Here is a 24339-nt window from a genome sequence, read left to right as displayed (position 1 = left end):
CCGGGGGGCAGCGCGGGGGCCGGCGGAGGAGCGCGCTGCCCGGGAGTCCGGGGCGCCCGCTCTGGGTTCGCCGGCACCGCGCAGACGCCGCCACCTCCGCCGAGCGGCCCCGGCGTGTCCCTGCCCGCCGTCTGCTCCCGCGGCGGGGGCGCCCCCTGGACGGCTGGGGATCTCCGCGCACCGAGGTAGAATCCTCACTTCCGAAGGTTTAAGGCAGGCCCGCGCCAGGAGTTGCAGAATCCCTTTCTTTCACTCAACGAACGCGGGTTGAGAGTCTGCACCGGCGGGCACTGCGCCGTGTGCAGGGAGGCAGTGGTGGGCAACGCTTTTTGGTGAAAGCCTCAAGCAATTAAGATTTTTCAAGGAAACTTCAATTCTTTCCACAATAGTACGGAACTCACTGGAAGTTGGTTGATAAGAGCTTCTCCTGGCCTCTTGGCAACCCACCCCCGATTCCACTATATAACAAAATGCCCCCAAACCCAAACCTACCCCCCATCTGCACCACCGACTGCAGCCCATTCCTGTGTGGCCGACACAGTATTGGGGATCCCAGAACAGGGCCCCTGAAGACCCAGAGGGAGGCATTGTGCCTTGTCCTGAAACTCCAGGGCACGGTGGGGTAACTCCCACCGCCATGGAGACAGGAGTTCAGGAGTTCCAGGTTTTGTTCCCAGAAATGATGCTTGTGGGGCTGCCCCTGGAACTTGAAAACTTGGGCAAAGATCACTCAAATTGAAATGGTATCAAGGCTAACTAAGGATTGTTTCTAGCCACTACTGAAATATACTGATTCCTTTTTTCTTTAAAAGAAATTGCCCCACATATTTTCTACTTGAGGCCCATCCTGTAATGTCTGTTACTCTTTTCATTTTTTTTTTCCCCTTAAGAGACAGGGTCTTGCTCTGTTGCCCAGGATGGAGTGCAGTGGCACAGTCATAGCTCACTGTAACCTTGAACTCCTGGGCTCAAGTGATCCTCCCACCTCAGCCTCCAAAAGAGCTAGGACTACGGGCATGCACCACGACTCCCGGCTAATTAAAACAATTTTTTTTTTTTTTTTTAGATACAGGGTCTTGTTTTGTTGCCCACGCTGTTTTCAAACTCCTGGCCTCAAGCGATTCTCCTGCCTTGGTCTTCTGAAGTACTGGGATTATAGACATGAGCCACCATACCAGCCTCCTTTTCACTCTTTATGTAGTTTCATGACGAGGGGTGAAGTGTGTGTTTTGGTTTAATGCAGACACTATGTGAATTGGAGGGCAGTGGGTGAGTCTTATTCCATGTTATAGGGTGATGAACCAAGCCTGCTAATAATGAGAAACTTTAAAATGTAAATTGTGAACATAAAAGGTAAGTGTTACAGAATGTAAAACTACTGGCACTTCTCCCCTTTGAAGAGTCACCATATTGAAATTACTGCATTAGTAGAGCGCCACAAAAGAATTACTGAAAGACAGGGTGAGAGAGCAACAGAAAAGTGTCATCGTGTTTGTCAAGTAAGGAAACACTTTGGGAGTCCTCTCGGTGGATGTTTCATGTTCACTTAACGTTTTGAGGACACGATCTGTATGTACTTTGAATGCATCTAAAGCGAAAAGTTAGCATTTGAGAGAAATGTGTGACTCTCATTCTTTCAGGCCATCTAGAATATTGTCCTTTTGAATATTAGCTTTTCAGCTATTTGTTCAAAACATGTTCTTGCCTAGGACTGGTGAATCTTGGTTGATGGGAATCATTTTAAAATTAAACACACCCAAATTTTACATCAAATGGGATGATTTCCATTCAATGAGGTCTTTCTGGGAGAACAATGTCTTATTCCGACCAATATTTTCGGAACTTTTCTTCTGAAAACATTTCCAGTCTTTTGGGTATTTTCTCTGAGAAAATTTTCTTCATCCAAATTATTTCTGGGTAGATCTGACAGGTGGCAAAGTGACAACTTGCTCAGAGTCAAGTCTGCAAGGGCAAGCCAGCAGAACGGGGGTGAGGTCCCAATGCAAGGGTGACCTGGACAGGGCACTTCACCTGGCTGAAGCCCAGGTAAAATAAGAACATTTGCCTGGCGAATTTTGTAGCAGTGTGGCGAAGACTGAAGGAGAGAAATTTGCAAAAGTGCAAAGTGTTATCATTAATAGGGTGGCTGATCAGATTGGGTAATTTTGTTTCAGATCAAATGCCAGATGCAACAAGAGACTGATTTTCATCCTTCTGAAAATTACGCCAAAAGATGAGCTGCCAAAATATTTTGGGCCATGACGGCATCAGCGAAATCAACAGCTTGGCGTCCCCAGGTGACTACTGTGAAAGGCTACATTCTGGTATGCTCACTGACATCCAACGTCTTAATTTTCTAGTGACTCTAACCAGAAGGCCTCTAGGCCCTTGTTCCTCAAAGTGGGCTCACCCAGGCAGTAGCCTAGGCCTCACCCAGGAGCTTCTTAGGAATGCAGAATCTCCCAGCCTGACCCCCTGGATCCGAATTTGCATTTTAACAGGTGCTCAAGGGGCGCCTGGGCCCTTTACAATCTGAGAGCAGCATGCATCCCGGGCCCCACAGGCAGAGTCCCTGCGGAGCCAAGCTCCGGGGCGCTCCTCGACCACCTGTGGCGCATACCAGCCCGCGGGGTCCCGCCTTACCTTGGCGAAGGCGTCGGGCCACACGGTGGGGGAGCCGTGGTTGAGCAGCGCCTGCACGGTGCGCTGCGGCGCGTTCTCGGGCGCGCAGGCGGCCGTCTGCAGCACGCGGGCCAGCGGCGAGGCGCCCCCGTAGTCGAGCGCGCTCGCGTCGGCGCCGTGCCGCAGCAGGAGGCGCGCCAGGCCGTGCCGCGCGTGGCCGCAGGCCTTGTGCAGCGGGCTGCGCTCGTCCTCGTCGCGCGCGTCCGCCGCCGCGCCCCGCCGCAGCAGCAGCGCGCACAGGCGCAGGCAGCGCGCGTGCTCGTCGGGCTGCAGGGCCGCGCCGCACGCCGCGCTCAGGGCCGTCTCGCCGCGGCCATTCCTCGCGTCCACTAGCGCTCCATGGCCCAGGTAGAGGCGCGCGTGCTCGTCCAGGCCGCGCTGCGCCGCCACGTGCAGCGGCGTGTCCCGGCCCGCGCCGCCCGCGCGCTGCACCGAGGCGCCGTGCTCCAGCAGCGCCTGCGCGCACCTGCGGGGAGGCCGAGGGTCACCGCGCGCCTGGGGACAACCTGCACCCCGATCCTGCACCCCCGACGGCTGACACGCCGCGCCGTGGCTGGCGTTTATCGGGCGAGTTGGCTCCCTAAAAGGTCGAGGGTGACCCCGAGTGAAAGCACGTGAGTTCGGGTCTCCCGTGTCAAGCCTACAAACTGAGTTGGCATGTTCTCATGTGGGAGCTAAAAATGGGCATCTCATGAAGATAGATTGGTGGTTACCAGAGGGTGAGGGATCGAAGGGAAGTTGATTAATAGGCACGAATATAGGGTTTGATAGAAGAAATAAAACCAAGTGTTAGATAGATCAGTAGGGTGACTACAGTTTACAGTAGCCCATTGTACATTCTAAAATAGCTAGAATCATGCAAATCTTTAAAGTGATGGCTATCCCAAGTACACTGATTTTATGTTTACAAATTATATCAATGTATTAAATTATCGCGTGCACCCTGAAACTGTGTACATCTTAAAAAAAAAACCTCAATAAATATTAGAAGAAGAAAGACACTAAGTTAAGAATGAGATTATGGCAAACACTGAGGCCACGAGCCCCACTGGTTACCAAATGGTGGAAATAGCCAGCGACCTGCCGTAAGAAGCCACATGCAGAGTCATAACTTATGACAAAATTGTAACTGTTCGGTGCTCCTTGCGAAGGTGATGTGGTCCAAATGGTAGTGCTCCAGGCACTGGTGACCTGGGCGCTTTGTCATGCCTGGAGGTTTAGGGTCTGGCAGGCATGGTTCTAGGGAGAGGCCCTTAGACGGTCAGGCTGTTTCCAGCCTCCTGTACCTCTCCTGGAAACTGCTCAGCTTTGGTGAGAGGGGGAGGCAAGCCTTGCTTATTCCTCCTTGGTCACCTCTGCATCACTGCCATCAGCTCTGGGGTCTGACTTTAGACCACAGCCTCCTTCCCCTTGAGCTCACCCACACCTGTTGATTACCGGTCATCTCTGCTCCTTGGAGGCCTGAGTCCTTGACCCCTTATCTCTCTCAGCCCTTCCTGGCTTCATTCCCCACCTGGGCAGCGGTGCGGTCACTTTCTCATCCACACCCTCAGTCTCCTGGAGTGCAGGGGACAATGGCCAACCCCTACTCAAATGGCCAAGTCTTCCCCCAGAATCCAGCTGTAGTCTGCCCCTCTTCTCCATGTGGCCGCAGAGCCCTGTTGGAGGCAGCACCATTCATTCACGAGGCTGGCTGGGCCTCAGGGCCTTTCAGCAGAGACTGTTCAGCGTTCAAGGCCAGCTCCGCATCCTTGCTGTTTAGTGAGTAGCCACTCCTGACGCTGAGCATGGTCCCCACGGTCCCTCCCGTGTCTACTCTCCTCCCTCCCAGCAATCTACTCCTGCTGGATAAAGCCACGTCCCTTTCCCCGGGACACAGGACACAGGACACAGCATGATCCAGCTCCTGTGGGCCCACCAGTTTCACCTCCTAAGGCCCCACCCCCATGCTTTAATCCTACCTGACCAGGTGTGGTTCTTAGAACACACTTGCTGTTTCAAGCCCCCTTGCCTTGGGTGTGCCCCTTCCTGGGACACCCTGTCTCACATGATAGCCTGGACATTTCTATCTTTCCTTCCTCTAGGAAGCCTCCCCAGTGCCACGAGGCAGAGGGCTCACTCCTCCGTTGTCACATGCCTTGTACACACGTGCCTGGGTGCAATGTTTGTCACGGTATATTACAAATGTTTGTTGGCACCTTTGACTCCTGTCTTAGACCGTTGGCTCCTTGAGCATAGAAATGGGGGTTTATCTATCTCTGATTCTCAGTGCCTGGCCCACTACTGGTATTGCCTAAAAGTATGCTGAACAAACGCATTTCCTTAATTAACATCTTTCTACTTTCCTCCCTGTTGCTGTTGTTTTTCTGATTATTTACCTAACGGGGGCTCTGAGCGAGTTCATCCATTGAGGCTTTCAGAGCTGACAGCAGCTGTCCTTAAATCCTTTTATATTTTTACCTAGCAGCTGTCAGTATTTTTATTTCTTTCTTTGTGTTTCTCTAGCCTATATGTCAGCAGTATCTTGAGAAGTAGTCTGCCTTGGGTGAAAGATCTTTACAAACAAGTACAGTTTGATGTGAAATGTCCTTTGGGACAATAACCAGCTAAGAGAGAATGCAAATTTTACAATCAGAGTGCTTCACTTTGCTTCCCACTTGCCTCTCTGGGAGGAATTTTGAACAGTGCAGCAGGAGGTTAGAAATCAAGGGTTCCGTCTCATTTTGCCACTGAGCCTGTGTGCGCTTGCAAACAATTACCAAACATCTTCTTCTACTTTCTTTCTTTCTTTTTTTTGTAAGCAGCTCAGCCTCTGTAAAGAAGTCCACAGGGAAATATAGCCAGTCCTCTCTGCCACGTGCACAGCCTAACTGGCTAATGGCCAGGTTGCTATTTGCAACACGGACACCTTTCAGAAGAATGAGGACGCTGGCCCACCCTCTGGAGGGCTGCAGATGCCCTTTTCATTTTTAATGAAGAGCTTCTAATTGGCTAAACCTTGGCACTTTCTTACAGTGGGCAATGGTTTGAGTTGCAGGACCACAGGCGTGAGAAAGAAACAGCACAACAAGCCGACTGGGGCATGTCTGGCGGGCACACGCTGGCGGTCATTAAAAACGAAGGTGTGAGAGCCTATTTAATGGCATGGAAAGGTATTTACAGTGGGTCTGTGAAAAGACCAGGTTGCAAAACAGCACTGTATGGCCCTATTTAGAAAAAGCACAAATATATCTATGTGCATAGAAAGAAAGCCTAGGAATTTATAGGGCAATGTGTGTTTACCTCTGGATGATGGGATGTGGGGGGCTTTTATTTCCTTTTTGCCTGCCTGTATGTTCAAATTTGCCAGACTAAGTTGAGTTATAGTTTGATATAAGAACAACAACAGAGGTTATTAGTAACAAAACCATCCTCCATCAGCCCCAGCAACCGCTCATGGATGCTAAGAATGTCCCCTTAGCTTTCTGGGTTCCCAGAATACTCCCAAGTTTCCCGTTGATTGGTTCGGGCGTAAGCAGTGGTCTTGGAAAGTGTGTACGGCCAGGCCCACGAGAAGGTGAGTAGAGGAGAAGGCTGGGCTGGGTAGGAGGCACCAGTGATAACCAGGGAAATGGATAACAGCCTTGGGGACTCCCAGACTGGAACCCAGGACCCAGGCCCATCGTTAAAACACTGTTCATCATTTCAGTGATCTTTGTCAGTGTCCTCAGTCCAGGGAGAAATGGCCCAGTCTTTGCAGGCCTGTGCAGGGCAACCTAGCCTTGGCTAAGCCCTTTATAAACTCCCAGGTGAGACTTCGTGAGCTGGTTTCCTGCAACCCTGATCACAGGCAAAAGTCAGGAAGGCCTGGGGTCAGCGTAGAGCAGTCACCGTCGGGAACCAAGGGTAGAGTTCCCATCTGAAGATGTCAGAACGACTTTGTCTCTGTCTCACAGGGATTAAGGAGACATCGTGTTGTCTCAACAGCCTCTGATATGAAGCAACTTGGACAAACACACCCCCAGATCCCTCATCCCTGTCTTTTACTATGACTGTGGTGACAGGCTGCTACAGGGGCCCAAGGTTGACAGCACAAAGAAGAGTAACTTGAGCCAAAAGGCAGGAGTTAATAGAGATGAGCCCATCAAGGGCTGTTGAATCAATGTCATTTTAATTCATTTCTAAAGGGGGAAGTAGGACTCAGGCCACCTCCCCCCTGCAGCTCCCCACTGCTCCCATCCACCCTCCAGCATCTTCCCGAGCACTTCGAGTCTGCGCCTGGGGCGAGGTCCGAAGGCCTCAGCCTGGGCTTCCCAACGTTCGCCTCTCCCTTTACCCACCTGCTCCTACCTGTGCCCCACCCGCCTGCCAAGCGTCCATGCTCCCTGTGCGCCCCACCCAGACGCCCTTCTCCAGGTTTTCTCCATCCCGTCTTCCCTGCCTCCCGTTCACCCTGTTTACACAGAGCCCTCAAACTGGTACTTCACTGTCTCCTGGGTCTGCACTGGAAGGTCTTTTGGATTCCCCAGTACTTGGTCTTTTTTTTTTTTTTCCTAACAAATGTTATTGTTATCTTTAGTCCTTGCAACAACTCCGCATTGTAGGTGGAGTTTACAGTTGGAGAAACTGAGGCCTAAAAGAAGACCAACAACTGGCATAAGGCCATGCAGCCAGGAAGTGGCAAAGCAGAGGCCTTGACTGTGCCGAGTGGCTTCCAAGCTCTCCGTCGCACCACCCACCTGCTGCCCTTTCCATTGGTGTTGTTTGTCCAGCACCTGCTATGAGCCAGGCACTGTTCTAGGCATTTCCACAGGTCATCGCTGCACTTTTTTTCATTCATTCATCCATTCATTCAGTAAGTAGAAAATATGCCCCATACTCCTTTCAAGGCAGAGAGAAGTGTTTCCTCTCCTAGCGCTCCACGGGAGCTCCTGGCCAGACTCGCTGCCCCGGCACTGAAGGCAGGACAACGGAGGGGTCAGCCTGCCTGTGGACCTCGTGATGGGCCGGCACCGTAACCCCATTCTTACCCAGTCCTCCCAGCTACCCTGCACGGTGGAGTCCATTCTCCCTGGTTTTTGGCGAGGACTTAGTCTTTGAGTTTACGCAGTGGTCTAACGGGTAGGGACAGGGAAGATGCTGGTGGCCGCACTGTCAGCACATCCCGCTTGGGATCTGAACTCCAGCCACGACTGGGTAATAGAATGATTCAACAGCCACCAGAAAACGATACTGCACAAGCAACGTCACAACAATGACAAAGAATTACTAAAAAGAAGGCTAAATTCAAGATTCAAACATCACTCAATTTTTTGTGTGGGGGGGAGAAAAGGACGTTGCTTTACGTACACTTTGTTGGAGATGTTCGCCCGAGTCCTTGGACGCTGCTGACATGCCCTTTACCATTCTGCTCACATGATTGCTGCTACAATCCCTTCTGACAGACAGAAGGGCTTTAACGCTGAACAATGTGCTCAGTGAGGGTAATGGGTGTCATGAGCTCGTCTTGTTGAATCATTGTTACTGCGACTTTGCCTGTTTGGAGTTGACACGGAGGCAGATGGGCTGGAGACACGTCCCAGGGGAAGGGTGGCTGGAGCCGCAAGGCTGGGTGCTGGGTGGGGGCAGAAGGGCCGTCGGGAGCTGGGCATGTGCCAGCCTGGGGTGGGCAGAGGCAGGGGGAGAGACTTGGGAGAAAAATAGAGCCGCGTTTCCTAATGAAACTGTTGCAGGAAGGTTCCCTCCTGTGGACTGATCCCCCCGCTGGCTCCGAGTGAAGAACGGGGGAGCTGCAGCCCTGAGACTTTGATGGAGGAGCAGTTCCACTTTATTTCCCAGGACCCTCTGCTGAGGTTCTCCTTTGGGGACCTGCCATCCGCCCCCTTTCTGTTCCGTGCTTTCTTCTCCCTCCCTTCCTCCCGGGACGCTAAGCTATGAAACTGTGGCGCATAGACGTTTACAACTGAAATGAAATGGCTGATGTGAATGGACACACCCTTCAGGGCAGCGGGGACACTGAGAGACTGGTTGGCCATTTCTACCATCACGACTTCCCCTGGAGCAATGGCTGCCACTTTATGGTTTTCTGAAGTGTTGGATGATGGTAGATGATGATGATTTGGGCAAATTCTCCCTTGATTTTGAATGGAAGCCTGCACCTTGGAAAGCTGAGAAATGATTTAGTAACCAAGATGGGCAACGCTAGTTCCACCGTTTGTCCCACATGCCCAGTAAGCAGCATCTGACTTTCTGGAAGCTTCACTGGTGTCCCTTCCTCACCTTCTCTCCTCCCCTGGTCCCAGACACTGGATGAACAGGAAGACCCAGAAGCAGCAGAGCGAGAGGGGAGAAAAAGGACAGAAAGGGAAAGAAAAGACTCAGGGGTAGGGGTGAGGTGGGCGGAGCTGTGAATTGGATGAGAGAAAAGTTGTATGTATGTATTTTTAAGGTAAAATTTACATACAAAGAAATGTGCAGATCTTGAGAGTACAAATGAATGAATTTTGACAAAGGAATATAGCTGTGTAACCAACGCCCCACTCAAGATGTAGAATATTTCCGTCTCGCCAAGAAGTTCTCTGGTGTTTACTACCAGTCAGTCATCACCCAGGCAACCACTGTTCTGACTTCTCTCACCATGGGTTAGTTTTGCCTTTTCTGAAATTTTCTACTTTTTTGTGTCTGGCTTCTTTTTCTCAAAGAATGGGTTTTGGCATCCATCCATACTGCTGCATGTACAGGGTAACTCATTCTTTTCTTATTGCTGAGTCATACTCAGTTGTGTGGATATACCACATTTCAAATCCATTTCCCCATTGATACTGATGGACAGTTGGGTATCCATTTTTTGACTATTACGGATAAAGCTGCTATGAACATTTTTGCATAAGTCTTCTTGTGGACCTAAGTTTTCATCTTTCTTAGGTAAATACCTAGAAGTAGAATTGCTGATAAGTATATATTTAAGAAACTGCCAGTTTTCCAGAGAGATTATATCATTTTACCCAACAACAATATATGAGAGTTCTAGTTGCTCCACATTTTTGCCAACATTTGGTGTTGTCAGATTTTGTTGTTTTGAGCCATTCTAATGAGTGAGAAATGGTGAATATTTCATTGTGGTTTAATTTGCCATTCCTTAACGACTAATGATGTTGAGCACCCTTTCATTTGCTTATTGGCCATCTGTGTATCTTTCATGCAGTGTCTGATCAAGGCTTACGCCCAGAGGATAACATTTTGATTTGGCCTGGACTGGCATTTCAGTGTTAAAATGGGACTTGGCAAGTGATCGGAAAGCTGAGGAATCTGCTGGGAGGCCACCAAGGGGCAGGGAAGGGGACACACCTGTAATAGAACATGTTTAGAAGGAGGTGGTTAGAGATAAGTGGAGCTACTTCCTGATAATAGAGAGATTTTGGGGGAAAATTAGGTTAACAAAGGAGAGGCAGTTTCTTCACAACCCTTGGCTTTGGGTCCTGGCTTTGCCCATTTCCATGCATGCCACTTTATTGGCAAAACATTGGTCCTCTCTGAGCCTCAGTTTTCTCATCTGTAGACTGAAAGTGACCAGGCCTTGCAGGCCTGGGAGGACTGTAGGAAACAGCCATTCACAAATGCTCAGGAGTGCGGGAAGTTCTGCAAATACTATGTCATCCAGTGCTGGCCTCCGCTCTCCGACTCCTTGTTCTTCAATAAACCTCAAGATGCCTTAAACTCCTGTTGAACAAGACCATGGTTTTTTTTCTTCTGTCAGCTTGAACAATGAATCAGTCACTTATCTGGGACGTGGAGAGAGCGGACTGTCTTCTGGATTATGTATCAATGCCTGTGATCCTGGCATCTCCGGCAGGTGAGCCTCGTGTTGTCGGGTGGAGACTGTTATCGAGTCCCTCCACCCCAGGACAATCAGCTGCTCTCACAGGTCCGACTCTAGCATATGAATTATTTTTTATGTAGTCAATTCAACACAACTGGGACAAAAAAGTAAACTTGCATGCTTTTTCTTAACATGCTCCATGAAGGAAGCAAGTCACCCTCACTTTTGTTTAAATCAAGAGGGCTATAGACAAGAAAAAGAATAGGGCCTCAACAAAGGCTTTTTTCATTTTAATTATCTCAGAGTAAAAAGAAGGGCCAAGGAGAGGGAGCTGGTAATAAATAGGGCGCGGCTGGCATGCGGGCCACTAATGTGAACACAGTAACTTTACTGGAACTTTTCTTTTTGGGAAAATCTCTTCAAAAAGCTCCTAGATTAAAGCTCTGATATCCCTTTTTGTGTGTTGAATTCTGAATCCTGAAGCTTGCTGGTTGGAAGGAAGCACAGATAATTTTTTTTTTAATCCCAGGAACTCAGAGACTCAAAGGTTTTCAAGTCCTGTGCCCATGGTGAATCGCCAGCTAAAAGGGGATGGAGCAGAACGGGGTCCCCAGGTGTGGAGACCATTGTCATCAGGAGTAGGAAAATGAAATGGCTCTGTATGTAGGTCAACGACCCCCTCTCTACTGGGAGGTAAAAAAATTAAGGATGACCTAAAATCTACTATGTACAAAAAGATTCTGGAGAAAGTAGCTCTTTCTTGTCAAAGTGATAATGTTTATACTACCCGAAGCCAGACCTCCTCAGAGTCTAACTTTAGGGGGACTCTTTGGAGCTGAAAAGCCCTGGTCGGAACCTCAAGCCCTTTCTGACATCTATTAACTTTTTATCCTTCAAGGTAGTTGGCCGTGTTATTGTAGAGGTGTTCGGTGGATCCGCTGGCGTTTTCTGTGACAATCACTGACAGTGGAGGGGCTCTAAGTCAGCTGTCGCACAGTTCCGCCTGAACTTCTGGTCTGTTCAGCAGTCATCTTCAACTTTCCCCCAATCACCAGGATTTAAATAAGCCAAGACCGTCAAATTAAACAGCCAAAGAGAAAGAGTCCCGTAGAGAGACACAAAGAAGAGAAAAATGAGACAAAAAAGAAGAAAGAGGAGAAGGAAGACAGAAGAAAAGAGATTAAAAAAAATCCCTACTTTAATACAAATACATTTTAAAAAGTCCTTATTAAACAATGGCCTGGACCTGTATGACTTTTTAAAAATCAGCTGAAGCCAGGAAATTGGTTTCTACGGACATCGGACATCGTATAAGCCGAGTGGCCTGACGGTCTGCATGTGGGCCCGGCGCCTCACCATGCCAGATGGGAGCTTGGCGGCATATCTTAAGGGTTATTGTCAGGATTTGCTGTGTTTTGTGTTTATTTTGTGCTCTGAGTAGGTATTGCATTCTCATTTCTTAGTAAAAAGCAATATATATATTTTAATACTGTAATGTGGGGGTTTGGGGCACAAGGTATGAAGCAAACTTGATTTTTAAAAACCTTTTTATTTTAAAGTTATTTTAGATTTTCAGAAAAGTTGCAGAGAGTTCCTGAATACCCTTCACCCGGTTTCCTCTAAGGTTAACATATTATTACGGTTCATTTGTCAAAGTTAAGAAATTAATATCACTGCAAGTCTGTTAACTAAGCTGCAGACTTTTATTGTACTTTACCAGTTTTCCCACTCGTGTTCATGTTCTTTTCTAGGGTCCAATCCAGAATATCATGTGCATGCAGAGAACTTAACTTTGAATGAAAGTAAATACAGGGGTGGATGCCTTTTGGGGGGTGGGGGACAGGGTAGATACCTAGAAATGGAATATCATCAAATGGGTTATATTTTCCATAGGAAAATGCTATAATTGGGACTTATATTCTTGACTAAGCACATTACAGCAAATAAATCATAGTTGATCAGCAAATATGGAGATAAAAAAAAGAAACAACGGGCCCCCAAATTAACTCAAAATGGTGAAATATTGTTTCAATTCCCATAAAACAAACACAGTGATTATACACGAGGCTCCCGCAATTGCAGTCTGCACCGACATGATTCTTACTATTTGCCAGGTGCTCCTGGAAGCATTTAACTTATACTAATTCCTTTAATCCTCACAACTATCCTATGTACTATGCTCAGTTATTAGCCCTATTTTACAAATAAGAGCACTGAGACACAGAAAAATTAAATAAATTTGCCCAGTGTTGCACAGCTAGTAAGTGTTGGACTTGAGATTCAACTCAGGCTTCAATGTGGTAAAATCTGCAGAGATACAAAATTGTATGGTATAAAAATATGATCAAAACTGAATGCAATCAATGTACAATTGATTAATAATTTTGCCTGCTGTGTTAGTATATAGAAAGACTTTTGCAAATGATCGTTTGGCTTATGTCCTTTAATAAAGCTGATGTGTCTTTCTGTCCTAGAAAATTTTCAGTAGAAATCCACCAGTCCTCGCTCTCAGCCCATGCACATAGTATATTCTACACATTTTTGGCCCAGTGTTTAGAACGCTGCTGTACCTTCCTGTCCCCTGAAACTGCAAGCACTTTGAGGGCAGCACTGCCTCAGCACCTCCCAGGGTTCAATAACTGGTGATTTAATGCTTGCAGGAATGGAGTCATTATTGATTGACCTTGGAGCTGTGCATGTCAAAAGTAGATGGAATTTCTATAACCTTGTCACAAGACAACATCTTTGTATACCTCAGAAAATCATCTGCCAAATGAGTCAAGAACAAAAATCGGAAGTGAATACAAGAAATTAACTCCATGTTTAATATTAGAAAGAAAACCTCCCAGTGGAGAGTAAAGAATGCTTGCAGCTAAGGACAGAAACAATTTGAGACCCTGGGTCAGAAAGTTTGAGCTCGCTCCCCACTATGATTGGCAAAATTGAATTTCTCAACCTCCCAAAGGACCTCTGGGTTCCCAGACTGGGGCGCTGTGAAGAGGACCCCAGCAGAGCCTGGCGAACTCTCTGAGTTGAGGGGATGGAGCTGGATGTCCAGGGAGGCCAAGGCAGCTGGGTTTGTGGGGCAGGGTGGAGTGGTGAGAGCTGCACACAGAAAGAACCTTGCAGAGGGCCCCCTTGAGTATTCACTTGAGTACTAACTAGTATATACGTATGAGGAAATTAGTTAAGGCTGTAGGAAGAACCACCTGAAAGGATTCAGGAGAACAGTGCCCATAGTGTGCACAGGTCCAGGAATAGTGCCTGTTCTCAGCAGCCAAAGCGTGAAACTTCATAAACAATGAGGCATGCATTAGAGTACTAAGAAGAGTGTTGTCTCAGTAGTGGAGTAAAAAATTAATCTTAGACTAAACACTGCTTGAATTCTGACTAACAAACCTCAAAAGCAGGACCCAAAAGGATCAAACTATTTCCAAGTAACTCTACATCCCAGAGCAGAGATGAAGAATATTGATAGGAATAGAAAAAAAACAATATCCAGCACACAGTGAAATAAAGAGAAAACACAATCAAACAAATCTGACCCATAAATGACACACATGATAGATTTAGTAGACAGGGATGTTCAAAGAGTTTTTATAATCATATTCCATATGTTTGAGAAGCTGGAGGAAAGACTGAGCATGCTAAATAAAAATATGGAAACTATAAAAAAGACCTAAGATTGGACTTCTAAAGTTGAAAACTATAATGTCTGAGATGAAAAATACACTATATGGGGTTCATGGTAGATCAGGTATTTCAGAAGAAAAGATAAATAGATCACAGAAAAAAATACTCAACAAATTGAGCAGCGGGAGCATCACTGAACTGTGGAACAGCTGCAAGTGGTATAATGTATATACAGTTGGCGTCCCTGCAGGAAAGAAACTGTTGTACAGAAAAAGATGTGAAAAAATAATTGCCAACATTTTTCCAAATTTGATTAAAAGTATAAACCCACACAGATCCAAGATACTCAATAAATCCTGTGCACATGAAACACAAAGAAAATTACACTGAGGCACATCATTATCAAATTGCTTAAAAGCAGTGACAAAGAGGAAATCTTAAAGCCAGAAAAAGGCATACATTAGGTACAAAAGAACAAAGAAAAAGAGGATAGTAAATTTCTCACTTACAAAAATGCAAGTTGCAAGACAGTTGAGCCATGTGTCTAAGGAGGAGGTGGGGGGGGGGGTGGACAAAAAACTGTCAACCCAAAATTCTTTACCCAGCAAAAATACCTTTCAAATACTTGGGTTTAATAAAGACTTTTCCAAATATACAAATACTGAAAGTATTCATCACCAGCAGACCTACAGTACAAGAAATATTACAGAAAATCCTCCAAGCAGGAAGAAAAATGATACCAGATGGAGACTTAGATCTACACAAAGGAATGAAGGAAACTGAAAATAATAACTACATGGGTAAATATAACATTTTTTCTTAATATTTCAGTATATTTGAAAGATAACTGACTGTTTAAGAATAATAACAATATATTATGGGACAAATATTAACATGTATGTATATATGTAAAATGTATGATACCAATAGCACAAAGGCCAGAGGAGAGAAATGGAAAATACTGTTATATGGTTTCTTTGTTTTTTATTCTTATTTCAGTATATTGTGGGGGTACAAAAGTTTAGGTTACGTATATTGCCCTTCCCCCGCACCTGAGTCAGAGCTTCAAATGTGTCCATCCCCTAGACAGTGTGCATCGCACTCATTATGTATATATACACCCATCCCCACCCCAACCAAATCTGCCCGACACCTGATCAATGTTATTATGTTATATGGTTTTTATAATGGACATGAAGTACTGTAATAGTACTTGAAGGTACACTGTGATAAAGTAAAGATGTATACTATAAACCCTAAAGGTACCAATAGAATAATACAATAAAATGTTATATCTAATAAATCTCCCAAAAGGAGATAAAATGGGATTATGAAAAATATTAAGTATAGAAGAAAAAAGAAAATGAAGACAAAGAGAACAAAGAACAGATGAGCCAAATAGAAAAAATTAGCAAGATGTTTGCTGTGAACCTAACCATACAAAATCACATTAAATGTAAATTATCTAAATACCAAATTAAAAGGTAGAGACTGTCAGACTGGATTAAAAAAGCAAGACCCAATTATAATCTGCCCACAAGAAATTCACTTAAAAAATAAAGACTTAAAAAAGTTAAAAGTGAAAGGATAGTGGGGTAGGCAGCCTCTAGCATGGTCCCCCAATAATTCCCACCTTCCGGTATTCATGCTGTTATCCCTTAAGTGTGAATGGGAACTTTGACTTGATTCTAACCAATAGACTATGGCAAAGGTGATAGAAGTTTATTTCCATGAACAGATTACAAAAGATTGTAGCTTCCATCTTGCTAGCAGACATTCTATATTGTCTTCCCAACCTGCACACTTTGATGATGTAAGCTGCCACATTAGAGGTCCATGTGGCAAGTGCTATAGTCTGAATGTTTATGTTCTCCCAAAATTCATGTTGAAACGTAATAGCTAATGCAGTAGTATTAAGAGGTGGGGCTTTTAGGAAGTGATTAGGCCACAAGGGTTCCACCATCATTGACAGTAGTGGTGCCCTTAGACATTGGCTTAAGGCAGCGAGTTTGTCCCTTCCATCTCTCCTGCCCCTTCTGCCATGTGAGGATACAACAGGTGCAATCTTGGAAGCAGAGAGCAAGCTCTCACCAGATAATGTATTCTGTTGGCACTTTGATCTTGGACTTCTTAGCCTCTAGACTCTGACAAATAAATTTTCATTATTTATAAATTTCCCAGTTTCAGGTATTTTGTTATAGTACCAGGAAGGGACTAAGACAACAAGGAACTGAGGATAGCCTTCCACCAGTAGTTAGCAAGGAACTGAGACCCTCAGTCCAATAGTCCTAGAGGAATTGAATTCTGACAATAACCATATGAGTTTGGCAGCAGATTCTTCCTCAAATGACCCTTCAGATGAGACCCTAAGCGCTGTTGTTACCTAGATTGCAGTCTTGTGAAAGACCCAGACACAGAAGACCTAGCTAAGCCATGCCCAAACTTCTGAGTCACAGAAAATGTGAGATAATAGTGTGTTGCTTTAAGTCTCTAAATTTATGCTGATTTGTTACACAGCAATAGATAACTAATGCAGATAGGAAAAGGTATACCATGCTAAGACTAATCAAAACAAAGCCATATTGATACCAGACTGGCTACTTTAATATCAAAGTAGAATTTAGACCAGAGATAAAAAAATCATTTAACAATGGCAAAGGGATCATCTTGCTTCAAGAGGACGTAACAATGCTAAACATTTATGTACCTTATAATAGAGCATCAAAATACTTGATCCCCAAACTGATAAAACTGCAAGGAAAAATAGACAAATCCACAATTATAGTGAGAGAATGTAATACCTTTCTTTCAAGGATTTATAAAACAAGTACAAAGAAAATCAGCAAGGATACAGAAACCAAACAGCACTATCAGGCAACTTGACTTAATTGTTATTTATAGAACACTCTGCCCAAAAACCACAGAATATACACTCTTTTTTAGTGCACACAGAACATTAACCAAGGTGGAACATATTTTGGATCATAAAACAAGTCTCAGTAAATTTAAAAGGAGTAAGTTCTTTAACCACAATGGAATTAAATTAGAAATCAGTAATAGAAAGATAGCTGGAAAATCCCCACATATTTTAAAACTAAATAACATAAGCTCTGTATAACCCATGATTCAAAAAAAAAAAAATCAAAAGGAAAATTAGTAAGTATTTTAAATTGAAAGTAAAAATACAACATATTATCAATAAAATGTTGGATTCAGCTAAAATAGTATGTAGGGGGACATGTGTAGCACTAAAGGCCTATATTAGAAAATAAAATTATCAAATCAATGACATTAGTTTCTACCTTAAGAAACTAGACAAGAATCAATGAAACCCCATATAAGCAAAGAAAGGAGAATAATAGAGAACATTGTGGAAATCAATGAAGTAAAAAACAGAAAAACAATAGAGAAAATCAATGAAACCAAAAGTAAGGCTGATAAGGGGGAAAAAAACCCCAAATTCCAGTATCGTGAATGAGAGAGGTGATACTACTATAGATTCTACAGCTATTAAAAGGATAATAAGGAAGAACTTTATGCCAATAAATTCAACAACTTAGCTGAAAGAGATCCATCTTTTAAATGAGCCAAACTATTAAAGCTCACTCAGAAAGAAAGAAATAACCTGAGTAGCTCTATATCTAGTAAAGACATTGAATTCATAGTTAAAAACCTTCTCACAAAACTCCATACCCCAAATAACCTCACTGATAAACTCTACCAAACATTTAAAAAAATATATTAACAATTTTACACACGGTTTTCTATAAAATAGAAGAAGAGGGAACACTTCCCAAATCATTTTTGAGGACAGCATTACTCTGATGCCAAAACTAGACAATGACATTACAAGAAAAGAAAACTACACATCAATATCTTTCATGAATAGAGAGGCAGATACTAAATTTTTTTTCACCAATTCAAACCCAACAATATACAAAAAAGGATAATATCTCACAATCAAGTGTGGTTTATCCCAGGAATGCAAGGTTGGTTTAACATTTGAAAATCAATCAATGTAAATCATTATATTAACAGACAAAAAATATCATATGATCATCTCCATATATGTAGAAAAAGCATTTGAAAAATTCAGTATCCATTCATACAAACTCTCAGCAAACTAAGAATAGAAAGGAACTCTATATCTCTGAAAGAGGGAATCTACAAAAATTCTACATATAATATCAGACGTAATGGTGAAAGACTTAATGTTTTCTCCCAAGATCAGGAATAAGAAAAATTGTCTGCTTTCACCACTTTTATTCAACATTGCATTGGAGGTTCTAGCCAGTGCAATAAAATAAGAAAAAGTAACAGCAAGCATCCAGTTTGCAAAAAATAAAATAAAATTGCATTTATTTGCAGATGACATGATTGCCTATGTAGAAAGCCTATGGAATTTACAAAAAACTACTAGAACAATTAGTGAGTTCAGCAAGGTTGCAGGATACAAGATAAATATACAAAATAAATTATTATCAATTTTATATGGTAGCTATACACAATCAGAAATTAAAACTTAAAAATACTATTTATAACATCATCAAAAATATGAAATAATATGGGATAAATCTTATAAAATAGGTGCAAGCTCTGTCCACTGAAAACTATAAAACATAGCTGACAGAAATTAAAGTAGACCTAAACAAATGGAGGGGTATATTATGTTCATGGGTTGGAAGCCTCAATATTTTTATCATGTCATTTTCTCTAAATTGATCTACAGATTCATGGCAATCCCAGTTGAAACCCTGCAGGCTATTTTGTAGAAACTGACAAACTGAATCTAAAATTCGTATGGAAATGCAAGGGAGTTAGAATAGCCAAAACAACTTTGAAAAAGAAGAACAATGTTTGAGAACTTATACTACCTGACTTCAAAATTTATTATAATGTCACAGTATTCAAGACAGTGTGGTATAAGTGTTAAAACAGACAAATAGAGCAATGAGATAGAATAGAGACAGAGGGGGTGGCTCTGCCATGGCATGCTGCCAGCCTTGCACATAGGCCACACAGGCAAAATTGGACCCATTGCTGAATTGAAGTCTTGGCAGAACACCCTGTTATCCTCCTGGGTTGGAAGCTTGTAAGGAGTTGCTACAAGGCCATTTCCATTTGCCTTCCTATGTCTCCTTAGAGGCTGCCATGAGACAGTTTCTTATCACACCTGCATTCTGCTAGGGCATGGGGCTTCCTGTCTCACCCTGCCCCCCGAGAATAGAGCTGCAGAGCATAAAACTGCTCAGCTCAAGTCTAGATCGGACTGCTTATCAATGGGGTATCCTTCAAGTCATGTTGATGTCATCCAGCCCCTTATGTGTAAGTGTCATCCTTTTCTGCATGTGGGATGAGGAGCTAGCACCGTTGGCTATTCTTCCTCTCACTATTCACATAATAATGTGGTTCCCATCTCTTCACCAGTTGAACCGGTCAGACCTTACCCTGTCTTGTGCATACTTGACAAAAGAGTCCAGAAATAAACCCACACATATGCAGTCAACTGATTTTTGACAAAGGTGCGAAGGTGATTCAGTGGAGAAAGAAAAGGCTTTTCACAGACAGTCCTGTAGCAGTTGGATATCCATATATTTCTCAAAAATCTTTAATCCATACCTTACAGCATATTCAGAATTTAACTCAAAATGGATTAGATTTAAATATAAAACGTCAAATTAAAAAAATTCTAGAAGAAAACATAAGAGAAAATATTTGTGATCTTGGGTAAGGCAAAAATGTTTTAGATACAATAACCTAACACTATCGCTAAAAGAAAAGAAATTGATATATTGTACTCCATCAAAATTAAGAACTTCTCTTCTTCAAAAGACACTGTTAAGAGAAGAAAATATAAGGCAGAGACTGGAGTATGATACTTATAAATCACTTATCTGACCAGGGACTTTATCTAATAATAGCATATATAAAGATTCTCAAAATTTAATAAGAAAACAACCCAATTTTAAAAATGGGTAAAGATTTGAACAAACACTTCACCAAAGAAGATGCAGTCATGCACCTTACAATGTTTCAGTCAACAAGGGACTGCATATACAATGGAATCTCACACGATTATATTGTATTTTTACTGTATCTTTTCTATGTTTAGATACACAAATACTTACCACTGTATTATAATTGCTCACAGTATTCAGTACAGTAACATGCTGTACAGGTTTGTAGCCTAGGAGCAATAGGCTGTACCACAGAGCCTAACTGTGTAGTAAGCTATCCCATCTATGTTTGTGTAAGTATACCCTGTGAGGTTCAACAATGATCAAATGATGCATTTCTGAGAATGTATCTCCTTTGTTAAGTGATGCGTGACTGTATATGTATGGCCAAAAGTACGTGAAAAGATGCTCAATATCACCAGTCACTAAGGATGTGCAAATCAAAACTATAATGAGATACTTCCTATTAGAATGTGTACAAGTAAAGACTGACCCTACCTAGTATTAGTGAGGATGTAGGCAACTAAACACTGAGATATTGCTGGTGGGAATGTAAAATGCTACAATTTTGGAAACCAGTTTGGTAATTTCTTAAAAGGTTATCTTCTTAAGCTTACCATATGATTTAGCCATTCCAATCCTAGGTATTTGTCCAAAAGAAATAAAAGTATATGCCCATGCAAAGGCTGGTAAACAAATGTTCATAGCAACTTTATTTGTAATAGACCCAAACTGAAAGCAATCACATTTGTTTCAACATATGAATGAATAAACACACTGTGTCACATCCACACCATGGAATACTACTCAGCAATACAAAGGAATGAACTATGGGTGCACACGACAACATAGATGAAGCTCAGAAGAATTATCTCGAAAGAAAGAAGCCAGACAGAAGAGAGTACATTCCATTTCTAGAAAATTCAGACTAAGCTCTAGCGGTGGAAAGCAGGTCGGTGCCAGGGAGGGAGAAGGAGGAAGGGTCTGTAGCAGAGACACTGATGGACCACTGGATGCTCCTTCTGGGAGCCACGGCTGTGTTCACCCCGCGGACCGTGGGGAGGGTTCATGAGTGTATCTATACCCCAATTTCTCAAAGGGTACACTTTAAACACGTGCAGCTTGTTGTATGCCAACCACACCTCGACAAAGCTGCTTTCTAAAAAATACTGCTAGAGCCTCGTTTCCGTCAGTTTCTCCCAAGCGGCAGCTGGAGCCTGAGCCTCTCAGAGCGGCCCTCGGACTCGGGGGGCCTTTCCCAGACTGCGCCCGGCCTTGGTCGCGGGAGCCCAGTGCCTGCGGCGGCCCCGGCCACCCTGGAGCAGGGGACACCTGGCAACTTGGAGCAGCTGCTGCAAAAGCCACCAGGGCCCACCGTGTTTCAACCGCTTTACACGGGCGATTTTATCCCATCCTCCCCACAGAGGTAGACGGCCCAGCAATCATAACCCCGACGGCGGCGACTGGAACCTTGTGACTAAACGAAATGTCAAGATGCCACCACGCAAGCTGAGAAGCCAGAGCACTAATCCTGCGCGATGACACGCGGCCCCGCCAGGGAGGCTGCTCTCCGAGGACGGGGACAGCGGCGGGACGTGCAGACCCCGCGCCCCGGCGCTTGGGGTCCCCGAAGAAGCCGCGACAGCTCCGCTTCCGCGCGGGCCTAGAAGCCCCCGCCCAAGGAGCCAGCCATTTATGTCACACTGTGACAATTATTCTGCATAAAATTATCATTAAAAACCCTAATTTTTCAGCCTCCAACCCCACCAGTGGCCTTTTAGCATCCCCGGCGCTGGCGTCCGCGCCGCGATCGGCGCGCTCATTACCGCGGCGTGGCGCCGCCCCCCGCGCTCGCAATCAAGCGCTAATTAGGCCCGCGCGGGCCCGGGCGTGGGGCGGGCGCCGGGGCGGGTCCGGCAGCCGCCCGCGGTGTGTGGGGTCCCCGGGTCCGGGGTCTAGGGTCGGGGTCCTGTTTCCGGGTCCCGAGGCAGGGCCCGGGGTGGGGGCGGAGGCGGTCCCGGCCTGGGTCCGGGTCTGGAGGCCAAGGGCGGGTCTGGGATCCATGGTCGGGGGTTCGGGGTCCGGGGCCGGAGGCGGGGCCGGGGCGGAGGCCGAGACTGGCTCCAGGGTCCGGGCGGGGGCGGGGCAGGGGCGGGCGCGGCGCTTACCCGAGCGAGGCGGCCGTGCGGCAGAGGTGCAGGGGCGCCAGGCCGTCGGCGCTGAGCAGGTCGGGGTCGGCGCGGTGCTGCAGCAGCAGCTGGGCGCAGGCTGTGTGGCCCCCGAGGCAGGCCTCGTGCAGGGCGCCGCGGCCACCGGGCTTGGCGTCGGGGTCTGCGCCGCGGCCGAGCAGGTGTCGCACGCAGGCCGTGTGGCCGTGGGCCGCCGCGATGCACAGGGGCGTGGTGAGCTCACGCTTGTACTCCAGGGTCCAGAGGCCTGGGGGCGAGGGAGGGACCGTGTAAGGAGGGGACAAGGGCGGTGGCAGTGTTCATTACGGCTGAAAGAGGGTGAAACCATCTCTTGGATGTAGGTACCTGGCGCATGTAGGGGGCCATACATGAGGGTGTGGAGTCAGGGACGCACACAGAGACAGAGACAGGTGGAGACAGAGAGGGAGACAAGAAATGAAAAGGAGAGATTGAACAGGCTAAAATTGAGCCCGAGAGATGCATTGTGGGATGTTGAGAAGTGAGAAGGTTTTGCCAACTGTGGGGGTGACTGGGGAATGGGGCCAGTTAAAAGCTGACCAAGACGAGTGGGCCGTGGGGGAATTTAAGTGAGGAATTCACATTTTCCAGGCTGGGAATTAGGGGCAGCTTGTGGGAGGAAAGTGGGCTGTGGAATTTTCCAGAATCCAGCCCGTTCTTGGCTGAGCCCCAAACTTATCCTTTTATGGTTAAGAGGAGACAACAGACAAAACAAACTGACCCACACATCCCCAAGGTTGTTCAAGAAAAGGACTCAGAGAAAGTTTAGCTCTCTTGCAAGCGGCTGAGTTTTAGAAGCACGCTTTGATGTGGCCGTCCACATTCAGCACAGTTCTGGTTTGTTTCTTTCGCTTTTTAGGGTTGTGTGTGTGTGCGCCGTGTGTATAGGGTTGCTCTTTCTTGAGGGATGAATGGAGCAGGTGCTATACATTTTACTTCTCTGAAAACTTTGGCACTTTCAAAAAGCCCATGGAAGGTTGTTAGCGGCCAGGAGCGCTCGTGGAGATGGGGGAAGCAGTCCCTGGTGAATACACTTCAAGGGGCAGGATTTCACATGGCAGGAAGGCCTTCTGATAATGATGGAAGAATCGATACTGTGGCTGTAATGAGCTGCAGAGGAGACCCTTTTCAGGGGCCACCTCCTTCCTGGGACCCATGCTGAGCGGTCTTGAAAGACCATTCATTAATGACCTACCTGCACGTGGCGCAGAGTTCCAGGCTGCTCCCAGTCCCAAAGGCCCAGCCTGGGGCTTGCTGGCTGCACACTTGGTGGGGGACCCAGGGTCGTCCCTGGTGTGCAGTGGTGGTGGCCAGGGGCCCTGGGGACGTGAGCCTGCACGAGTGGGGGCTGCCCTGTCGGTGCAGACCGGGTCTGATTTGGAGGGGACGATGGTTGCTGTCCTTAATGATAACAGTAGCCCACATTCCCGCAGGGGCCCACTCTTGCTGCTTTCTTTCTCTTCATTTTCCTGAGATATGAAGTCTACTTTCTGCCTTCTCCAGATATCCTACGTTCCCAACCCAGCCCTCCCCCAGTGGCTCTGTCCATCCACCCTGGATTCTGGAGTCTCCCCGTGGACTGATGGGAAGGGGCTGGTGGTGGGCATCTTGCTCAGCCACAGCGTAGGGCCAGCACCTTCTCCAGGTCCTGGGAGATGCCGATGAGCTTGTGTCAGGCCTTCAAGTGAAGGCAGCTTCTGAGGCAGCTCTCTCCGTCAGAAAGCCTGCATCACCTTCCTGTCACTCCAGACCCTGGTCCCAGTTCTGCCACCAGGAGGACCGTGGATTAAGGCTTGTCTCCATGTGATAAACCCCTCTGAACATCAGCTCCCTGTGCCAGTGCTCCCTTGGACTGTGAGCTGGATGGATCAGTATGCCACCATGGAGGGCACCGAGGCGCCCTGGGAACCTGCAAGGCATACTTGGACTGCTCTCTCCCCCACAGCCCCTGTTGGGGGAGCTGGAATTGGCTGCCAGGAAGTCTTTACATGGGAAAGGGCAGAGCACTTGGGGCCGAGATTCTCAAACAGAGTTGGGTTGTTCCTGCTGCTGGCCTGGTGCA

General features: G+C 45.9%; 1 protein-coding gene across 1 annotated transcript in view; it reads right to left on the bottom strand.

Moving 5' to 3' along the window:
* ASB18 (ankyrin repeat and SOCS box containing 18) overlaps positions 1 to 24339 on the bottom strand; it is a 60853-nt gene that overhangs the window by 15892 nt on the left and 20622 nt on the right. The window contains exons 3-4 of the mRNA XM_069465723.1: positions 22239 to 22506; positions 2644 to 3148 (exon numbers count right to left, since the gene is read on the bottom strand). Coding sequence (XP_069321824.1) covers positions 2644 to 3148; positions 22239 to 22506 — 773 coding nt within the window. The remainder of the gene's footprint in view (positions 1 to 2643; positions 3149 to 22238; positions 22507 to 24339) is intronic.

Source organism: Eulemur rufifrons, chromosome 1, assembly GCF_041146395.1.
Source record: "Eulemur rufifrons isolate Redbay chromosome 1, OSU_ERuf_1, whole genome shotgun sequence".
In the NCBI taxonomy this organism is placed as follows: domain Eukaryota; kingdom Metazoa; phylum Chordata; class Mammalia; order Primates; family Lemuridae; genus Eulemur; species Eulemur rufifrons.
Note: the sequence above shows the minus strand (reverse complement) of the source record. Positions and strands in the feature narration are given on the sequence as shown.